The 10,000-nt window shown below is 45.0% G+C and overlaps 1 protein-coding gene across 5 annotated transcripts in view; it reads left to right on the top strand.

Annotated features, from left to right (window-relative positions):
* Positions 1–10,000, top strand: part of LOC110528605 (glutamate receptor-interacting protein 2) — a 325,911-nt gene that overhangs the window by 312,801 nt on the left and 3,110 nt on the right. For all 5 annotated transcript variants that reach the window (XM_036984212.1, XM_036984211.1, XM_036984213.1 and 2 more), the window contains exons 21-23: positions 437–554; positions 5,117–5,464; positions 7,015–7,161. In XM_036984212.1, coding sequence (XP_036840107.1) covers positions 437–554; positions 5,117–5,464; positions 7,015–7,161 — 613 coding nt within the window. The remainder of the gene's footprint in view (positions 1–436; positions 555–5,116; positions 5,465–7,014; positions 7,162–10,000) is intronic.

Genomic DNA, 10,000 nt, shown 5'->3' with positions numbered 1-10,000 from the left:
AGGGAGCCCACTCGTTTGCCTCTCTTGCGCTGTTGCTTTTGAGTCCTTGGGATTAGGGCTTGGTCCAGAATGAGCGGTACATCCACAGCTGCCGACTCTATGAAGTAGAAATCTTCATCCAAATCGAGGTTAGTCATCGCTGTTCTGATGTCCAGAAGCTGTGGCTTAAATATTATGTTTTTTTTTTTTTAAATCAGCATAAAAAAAACCCACAAGATATCAGAATTGGTCAGGAGCCTGTAAAATGGCATCTACCCACCTCAGCGCCATCTTCAACCATGAGGACCGCTTCATCTAACATGTCACAAGTGTTCTGTTTCCTTCCTGTCTTGACTGAGATACACCAGCCGGTTCCACATTGATGACATCATGAATGTGCGTACTGCTTCATCTAACATGTAACATTTAACACGTGCACCTTCCTGTGTTGTCACAGATACACCAGCCAGCCTCATAGTGACGGCATCATGCTAGACCACGAGGACAGTTTCTGGTGTCAGGCCCTGGAAGACTTGGAGACCTGTGGACAGTCTGAGCTGCTCAGAGAGATAGAGGTATAGCTACAGTAACTGACATGGGTCAATTAAGACAATCAACTGTCTCCGAACCTTTAAAAACGGAGGAATCTGCCACACACCTGACAAGGAAGATAAGAGACTGAACAAAAGTGAAGAAAATGTCCTGCATACTTAGATCCATGTAAATTCCAAACGGGGAAAAGTTTCTCTGTGATACCAATAAGACCAAAGAGCAGAATTTGACAGTACAGGAAGTGGCAGGAATACAGTGGCACACATACTGAACATCCAGGTGTGTATTTGTTATTACACTCCTGCTGCTGGTGTCCTGTTATGTTGGGTCTAGCATGGTCACAGTAACATAGAGACATTCTTGGAAAGACTGCATACTAACAAACAATGTATGCTAGTTCTGTCCTTGAGCTGTTCTTGTCTATTGATGTTCTGTGTTATGTCATGTTTCATGTTCTGTGTGGACCCCAGGAAGAGTAGCTGCTGCTTTCGCAACAGCTAATGGGGATCCTAATTAAATGCCAAAATACCACAGGAACTTAAGCATTAAGGCCCAAGGGGTTTGGTATTTGGCCAATATTCCACGGCTAAAGGCTTTTCTTATGCGCAACGCGTAGTGCCGTGATACAGCCCTTAGCCGTGGTATATTGGCCATATACCACAAACTCCCAAGGTGCGTTATTGCTATTAGAAACTGGTTACCGATGTAATTAAAGCAGTAAGAATAAATGCCTTGTCGTAGCCGTGGTATACGATCTGATATACCACGTCTGTCAGCCAATCAGCATTAAGGGCTCGACCACCCAGTTTATAATAAAAAAATATAGCCTGGATCTGTTTCTGTACAGTATATTAGGATGTCAATAAAAAGACAGGTGGACATCGACAATTTTTGGTTTCTGCTCGCATTTTCAGACCCCAGCTGGAATCTGCTTTGATCGTTAAAGCAGTGTAATGTTATTCCAGAATGTTAGTCTACAGTTCCCAGTATAATGTTATTCCAGCATGTTAGTCTACAGTTCCCAGTATAATGTTATTCCAGCATGTTAGTCTACAGATCCCAGTATAATGTTATTCCAGCATGTTAGTCTACAATTCCCAGTATAATGTTATTCCGGCATGTTAGTCTACAGTTCCCAGTATAATGTTATTCCAGCATGTTAGTCTACAGTTCCCAGTATAATGTTATTCCAGCATTTTAGTCTACAGTTCCCAGTATAATGTTATTCCAGCATGTTAGTCTACAGTTCCCAGTATAATGTTATTCTGGCATGTTAGTCTACAGTTCCCAGTATAATGTTATTCCAGCATGTTAGTCTACAGTTCCCAGTATAATGTTATTCCAGCATGTTAGTCTACAGTTCCCAGTATAATGTTATTCCAGCATGTTAGTCTACAGTTCCCAGTATAATGTTATTCCTGCATGTTAGTCTACAGTTCCCAGTATAATGTTATTCCAGCATGTTAGTCTACAGTTCCCAGTATAATGTTATTCCGCCATGTTAGTCTACAGTTCTCAGTATAATGTTATTCCAGCATGTTAGTCTACAGTTCCCAGTATAATGTTATTCCAGCATGTTAGTCTACAGATCCCAGTATAATGTTATTCCAGCATGTTAGTCTACAATTCCCAGTATAATGTTATTCCGGCATGTTAGTCTACAGTTCCCAGTATAATGTTATTCCAGCATGTTAGTCTACAGTTCCCAGTATAATGTTATTCCAGCATTTTAGTCTACAGTTCCCAGTATAATGTTATTCCAGCATGTTAGTCTACAGTTCCCAGTATAATGTTATTCTGGCATGTTAGTCTACAGTTCCCAGTATAATGTTATTCCAGCATGTTAGTCTACAGTTCCCAGTATAATGTTATTCCAGCATGTTAGTCTACAGTTCCCAGTATAATGTTATTCCAGCATGTTAGTCTACAGTTCCCAGTATAATGTTATTCCTGCATGTTAGTCTACAGTTCCCAGTATAATGTTATTCCAGCATGTTAGTCTACAGTTCCCAGTATAATGTTATTCCGCCATGTTAGTCTACAGTTCTCAGTATAATGTTATTCCAGCATGTTAGTCTACAGTTCCCAGTGTAATGTTATTCCGTTATGTTAGTCTACAGTTCCCAGTATAATGTTATTCCGGCATGTTAGTCTACAGTTCCCAGTATAATGTTATTCCAGCATGTTAGTCTACAGTTCCCAGTATAATGTTATTCCAGCATGTTAGTCTACAGTTCCCAGTATAATGTTATTCCAGCATGTTAGTTTACAGTTCCCAGTATAATGTTATTCCATTATGTTAGTCTACAGTTCCCAGTATAATGTTATTCCGGCATGTTAGTCTACAGTTCCCAGTATAATGTTATTCCAGCATGTTAGTCTACAGTTCCCAGTATAATGTTATTCCGGCATGTTAGTCTAGAGTTCCCAGTATAATGTTATTCCAGCATGTTAGTCTACAGTTCCCAGTATAATGTTATTCCAGCATGTTAGTCTACAGTTCCCAGTATAATGTTATTCCAGCATGTTAGTCTACAGTTCCCAGTATAATGTTATTCCAGCATGTTAGTCTACAGTTCCCAGTATAATGTTATTCCATTATGTTAGTCTACAGTTCCCAGTATAATGTTATTCCGGCATGTTAGTCTACAGTTCCCAGTATAATGTTATTCCAGCATGTTAGTCTACAGTTCCCAGTATAATGTTATTCCGGCATGTTAGTCTACAGTTCCCAGTATAATGTTATTCCGGCATGTTAGTCTACAGTTCCCAGTATAATGTTATTCCAGCATGTTAGTCTACAGTTCCCAGTATAATGTTATTCCAGCATTTTAGTCTACAGTTCCCAGTATAATGTTATTCCGGCATGTTAGTCTACAGTTCCCAGTATAATGTTATTCCGGCATGTTAGTCTACAGTTCCCAGTATAATGTTATTCCGGCATGTTAGTCTACAGTTCCCAGTATAATGTTATTCCGGCATGTTAGTCTACAGTTCCCAGTATAATGTTATTCCGGCATGTTAGTCTACAGTTCCCAGTATAATGTTATTCCTGCATGTTAGTCTACAGTTCCCAGTATAATGTTATTCCAGCATGTTAGTCTACAGTTCCCAGTGGTCCCATACACATTATATATTTACATACTGGGAATGCGTCCCAAATGATACCTTATTCACTATGTAGTGCACTACTCTTGGCCAGAGACCCATGGACCCTGGTAGTGCCCTAAATTGGCAATAAGGTGTGATTTGTGAAGCATCCTGAGGAACTTTGTGGAGTCCTTGCCAGGTACTGGAGTCTCTGTCTGGAGTGGGTTCTATTTTTATGTCAGTGGAAAAGAGAATTTACATGACTTTATTATGTGTTATAAGACATAGGAGTGGTCAAATGTATTGCTATTTAAGGGGTCCGGGTGTCTTGGCTTTTCTACTCTTCTCTGCTCTACTCTACTCTCTACTCTACTATGCTCTACTCTGTACTCTACTCTACTCTGTATTCTACCCCACAATGCTCTTCTCTACTCTGTACTCTGCTATGCTCTACCCTATGCTCTACTCTACTTTACTCTGTACTCTACTCTGCTATGCTCTACCCTATGCTCTACTCTACTCTACTCTACTCTATACTCTACTCTGTACTCTACTCTGCTCTGCTTTTTACTCTACTCTGCTATGCTCTACTATAATATACTCTACTCTGTACTCTACTCTGCTATGCTCTACCCTATGCTCTACTCTACTCTACTCTATACTCTACTCTGTACTCTACTCTGCTCTGCTCTGTACTCTACTCTACTCTGCTCTACTCTACTCTGCTATGCTCTACTATAATATACTCTACTCTGTACTCTACTCTACTCTACTATGCTCTACTCTACTCTGTACTCTACTATGCTCTACTGTACTCTGTACTGTACTGTACTATGTTCCACTATACTCTACTATGCTACTCTACTCTGTACTATACTCTACTATGCTCTACTATACTCTGCTATGCTCTACTCTACTCTGTACTCTACTCTGTTCTGTTCTGTACTCTACTCTGTATTCTACTATGCTCTACTCTACTCTGTACTCTCCTCTACTATGCTCTACTCTACTCTGTACTCTACTCTACTATGCTCTACTCTACTCTGTACTCTACTCTACTCTACTATGCTCTACTCTACTCTGTACTCTACTCTACTCTACTATGCTCTACTATACTCTACTCTTCTCTACTCTGTACTCTTCTCTACTCTGTACTCTACTCTACTCTGCTATGCTTTACTCTACTCTGTACTCTTCTCTGTACCCTACTCTACTCTGTACTCTTCTCTGTACCCTACTCTACTATGTACTCTACTCTGCTCTACTATGTACTCTACTCTACTCTACTCTACTCTATACCCTACTCTACTATATACTCTACTCTGCTCTACTATGTACTCTACTCCACTCTACTCTATACCCTACTCTACTCTGTACTCTACTCTACTCTACTCTATACCCTACTCTACTATGTACTCTACTCTGCTCTACTATGTACTATACTCTACTCTATACCATACTCTACTCTGTACTCTACTCTACTTTCTCTCTATAGGCATCCATCATGACGGGCAGTGCCATCAGTATTGGGGTGGATGGTAACAAGTCCCATGCCATCTCCCACCCTGGGGACCCCGTCAGCCAGCCCCGCGTCAGCCCTCTACGGAGGAGCTCCCTCCTGCACCACGATGCCAAGACCCACCTGCACCAGGAGGTCCACCTCCACCAGGAGGCCCATCTGCCCCCGGAGGCCCAGCTCCTGCACCACGAGGCCAGGACCCAGCTGCATCATGAGGCCAAGGCCAAGAACACACTCCGGGTGTCTGAGAAGACCTGGGAGTCCCGCAGAATCAAGGAGGAGATGCAGGAGATCCTATCCCCGAACCCTCTTGAGCTACACAAGGTGACTAATGTACCCACCATGCAGGGCTCTCCAAGCCTGTTTTTGGAGAGCTGCCTTCCCGTAGGATTTTACTCCAACCCTAATCAAGCGCACTTGATTCTTATAATTAGCTGGTTGATGATCTGAATCGACTGGCATTGGAGTGTAAACCTACAGGAGGGTAGCTCTCCAGGAACAGGGTTGGAGTTAAAACCTACAGAAGGGTAGCTCTCCAGAAACAGGGGTGGAGTTAAAACCTACAGGAGGGTAGCTCTCCAGGAACAGGGTTGAAGTTAAAGCCTACAGGAGGGTAGCTCTCCAGGAACAGGGTTAAAGAGCCCTGCACCACGGGAACCTGACTGATTTGACTTGACTCCACCATATGCTGTTGTTCCTTCCTGTTGGGGTCTAGACAGTGTACAGTAACAGAACACAGTAACAGAACACAGTAACAGAACACAGTAACAGAACACAGTAATCAATAATATATCAATACATACATTATTGACTAACAACACTCTAATGTATTGATTGGCTTGTGCATCCTGCTCTTCACTGTCAGACCAACCTGTCTGCTGTAGTTCGTTTTCTCAATAGCATTGGTCTTGCCAATAGCGGCTCTTTCTGAGGAAGGTTTTACTTGCGAAGATCGTGATGCTGAATACACAGTACTGCAAGTCACAGAATAAGAGTGTGCCTGCTAAATGCAGGCTTCACTGCGCTCAGAGGTAAAGGTAACACCATAGCCACCACCCTTCTCTGTCATTGGCTTTAGTTAGCATTTTAAGTGTATGTTCAACCATCCCAAGGCCCCATTATGTCACAAAGCTGTGCAGCCATGTGTGAAGATGCAGGATATATGAGCAGTACTAACAGTGTTAAAGGAGTTATGTGTCCAGCTGTATTCAGCTATGTCCAGTTATATCCAGCCATATCCAGCTATGTCCAGTTATGTCCAGCTATGTCCAGCTATGTCCAGTTATATCCAGCCATATCCAGCCATGTCCAGTTATGTCCAGCTATGTCCAGCTATGTCCAGTTATATCCAGCCATATCCAGCCATGTCCAGTTATGTCCAGCTATGTCCAGTTATGTCCAGCTATGTCCAGCTATGTCCAGCTATGTCCAGTTATATCCAGCCATATCCAGCTATTTCCAGCTATGTCCAGCTATGTCCAGTTATGTCCAGCTATGTCCAGCTATGTCCAGCTATGTCCAGCTATGTCCAGTTATGTCCAGCTATGTCCAGTTATATCCAGCCATATCCAGCTATTTCCAGCTATGTCCAGCTATGTCCAGTTATGTCCAGTTATGTCCAGCTATGTCCAGCTATGTCCAGCTATGTCCAGTTATGTCCAGCTATGTCCAGCTATATCCAGTTATGTCCAGTTATGTCCAGTTATGTCCAGCTATGTCCAGCTATGTCCAGTTATGTCCAGTTATATCCAGCTATGTCCAGTTATGTCCAACTATGTCCAGCTATATCCAGCTGTGTGTGTGTTGAAGCTACTGTATGTGTTTGCAGCACTAAACTAATGGGTTGTATTACCTTATCGGGTTGTAATTCCCAGGTGACGGTGATGAAGGATCCAGAGAGCGATGACTTCGGCTTCAGCGTCTCCGACGGGTTCCTGGAGAAAGGTGTTTATGTCAACATGATCCGTCCCGAGGGCCCGGCTGACCGTGCAGGCCTGAAACCATATGACAGGATCCTACAGGTGCCTACTGCGTCTGTATCTACCCATCAGCCTTTAACTAGCCATCAGCCTGTAACTAGCCATCAGCCTGTATCTACCCATCAGCCTGTAACTACCCATCAGCCTGTAACTACCCATCAGCCTGTGTCTACCCATCAGCCTGTAACTACCCATCAGCCTGTATCTACCCATCAGCCTGTAACTACCCATCAGCCTGTAACTACCCATCAGCCTGTATCTACCCATCAGCCTGTAACTACCCATCAGCCTGTATCTACCCATCAGCCTGTAACTACCCATCAGCCTGTATCTACCCATCATCCTGTATCTACCCATCAGCCTTTAACTAGCCATCAGCCTGTATCTACCCATCAGCCTGTATCTACCCATCATCCTGTATCTACCCATCAGCCTGTAACTACCCATCAGCCTGTAACTACCCATCAGCCTGTATCTACCCATCAGCCTGTATCTACCCATCAGCCTGTATCCACCCATCAGCCTGTAACTACCCATCAGCCTGTAACTACCCATTAGCCTGTATCTACCCATCAGCCTGTAACTAGCCATCAGCCTGTAACTACCCATCAGCCTGTAACTACCCATCAGCCTGTATCTACCCATCAGCCTGTAACTACCCATCAGCCTGTACAGTAGATAAACAGACAGACAGACAGACAGACAGACAGACAGACAGACAGACAGACAGACAGACAGACAGACAGACAGACAGACAGACAGACAGATAGATAGATAGATAGATAGATAGATAGATAGATAGATAGATAGATAGATAGATAGATAGATAGATAGATAGATAGATAGATAGATAGATAGATAGATAGATAGATAGATAGATAGATAGATAGATAGATAGATAGATAGATAGATAGATAGATAGATAGATAGATAGAGATACACGAACACACACACACAGAATGGCACTAGCAGTGTTAGTATCTAATGATCATGTGTCTGTGTTATTTTACTGGGATTTTCTTCAGCTAGCCTGGCGTGTAACACCCACCCACCCCCCCTCTCTCTCTCCCCCCCCCCCCCCCTCTCTCTCTCTCAATTTACCCCTCTACCCCTCTCTCCTCCCCCCCCTGACTCCCTATCTACCCCTCTCTCCTTCCCTCCCCCCTGCCTCCCTATCTACCCCTCTCTCCTTCCCTCCCCCTGACTCCCTATCCACCCCTCTCTCTCTCTCTCTCCCCCTGACTCCCTATCCACCCCTCTCTCCTTCCCTCCCCCTGACTCCCTATCCACCCCTCTCTCCTTCCCTCCCCCCTGCCTCCCTCTCCCCCCTGACTCCCTATCCACCCCCTCTCCCTCTCTCCCCCTTGACTCCCTATCCACCCCTTTCTCCTTCCCTCCCCCTGACTCCCTATCCACCCCTCTCTCCCTCTCTCCTTCCCTCCCCCTGCCTCCCTATCTAACCCTCTCTCCTTCCCTCCCCCTGACTCCCTATCCACCCCTCACTCCTTCCCTCCCCCCTGACTCCCTATCTACCCCTCTTTCCTTCCCTCCCCCCTGACTCCCTATCCACCCCTCTCTCTCTCTCTCTCTCTCCCCCTGACTCCCTATCCACCCCTCTCTCCTTCCCTCCCCCTGACTCCCTATCCACCCCTCTCTCCTTCCCCCCCCCCTGCCTCCCTCTCCCCCCTGACTCCCTATCCACCCCTCTCTCCCTCTCTCCTTCCCTCCCCCCTGCCTCCCTCTCTCACCCTCTCTCCTTCCCTCCCCCCTGTCTCCCTCTCTCTCCCTCTCTCCTTCCCTCCCCCTGCCTCCCTCTCTCTCCCTCTCTCCTTCCCTCCCCCTGCCTCCCTCTCTCTCCCTCTCTCCTTCCCTCCCCCTGCCTCCCCCTCTCTCCCTCTCTCCTTCCCTCCCCCTGCCTCCCTCTCTCCCCCTCTCTCATTCCCTCCCCCTGACTCCCTATCCACCCCTCCCTCCTTCCCTCCCCCCTGCCTCCCTCTCTCCCTATCTCTCCTTCTCTCCCCCCTTTCTCCCTCTCCCCCCCCCCCCCTCTCCCTCCCTCTCTTCAAGCTGTACACAATCTGGCTCTCAATACAGACCGCTGGCAAGTTAATAAACGATCAGCGTATTAACAGAGAAAACATGGAGGGACAGGTTGGGTTGTGACCACTGGGAGATGGCAATAGCAACCCCACTGGTGGGAAAACAGTACAGTTATTATTATATCTTCCCTTTCATACCCATGAGACAGAAGAAAATAAAATAAAATAGGAAGACATGTTTAGACCAGAAGAAGTACAGTATCTATTTCAACCTTTAATACCCATGAGACAGAAGAAAAATTGAAGGACATTTTTATACCAGAATAGGACAATGGGAATGGTTCTGATGAAGCCAAAGCCACAGTTTAATAAAGTCCACTTATTGAAGGTAAATAAAGAAACCAAGAACGACTTACTATAAAAACTCACATTCAACGTGTACTGACTCGGCCAAGATAAAAAGTTAAATATGCACAACCAGCACATATGCCAGTTGCTCTTAACTTCCAGATCTCAGTTCCCTAGCTGTCTTCCAAGCCTGAATCTCACTATACGGCGGCCAACCCAAGCTGTTCTGTGCTTGCTCTGATATTTTCCTTTCACGTTGTCCTTCCAGCCTGGTTTCCAGCTGCCATGGTGGATCTGTAACCAGGCCAGAGCAGTTACAGCTCGGTTTGGCTCGGTTTGGTTCGGTTTGGCTCGGTTCGGTTCGGTTTGGGTTCGGGCCCATATGGTGTGAACCAGAATAAAACAGTGCACACTGATGTGGTTATAAAGCGTAATTAACAGGGCTGTTGCTATGTTGACTATTGACTACGGTGTTTGTGGAGTTTATATTCCTA

The sequence above is a fragment of the Oncorhynchus mykiss genome, chromosome 7, assembly GCF_013265735.2.
Source record: "Oncorhynchus mykiss isolate Arlee chromosome 7, USDA_OmykA_1.1, whole genome shotgun sequence".
Taxonomy (NCBI): Eukaryota; Metazoa; Chordata; class Actinopteri; order Salmoniformes; family Salmonidae; genus Oncorhynchus; species Oncorhynchus mykiss.
Note: the sequence above shows the minus strand (reverse complement) of the source record. Positions and strands in the feature narration are given on the sequence as shown.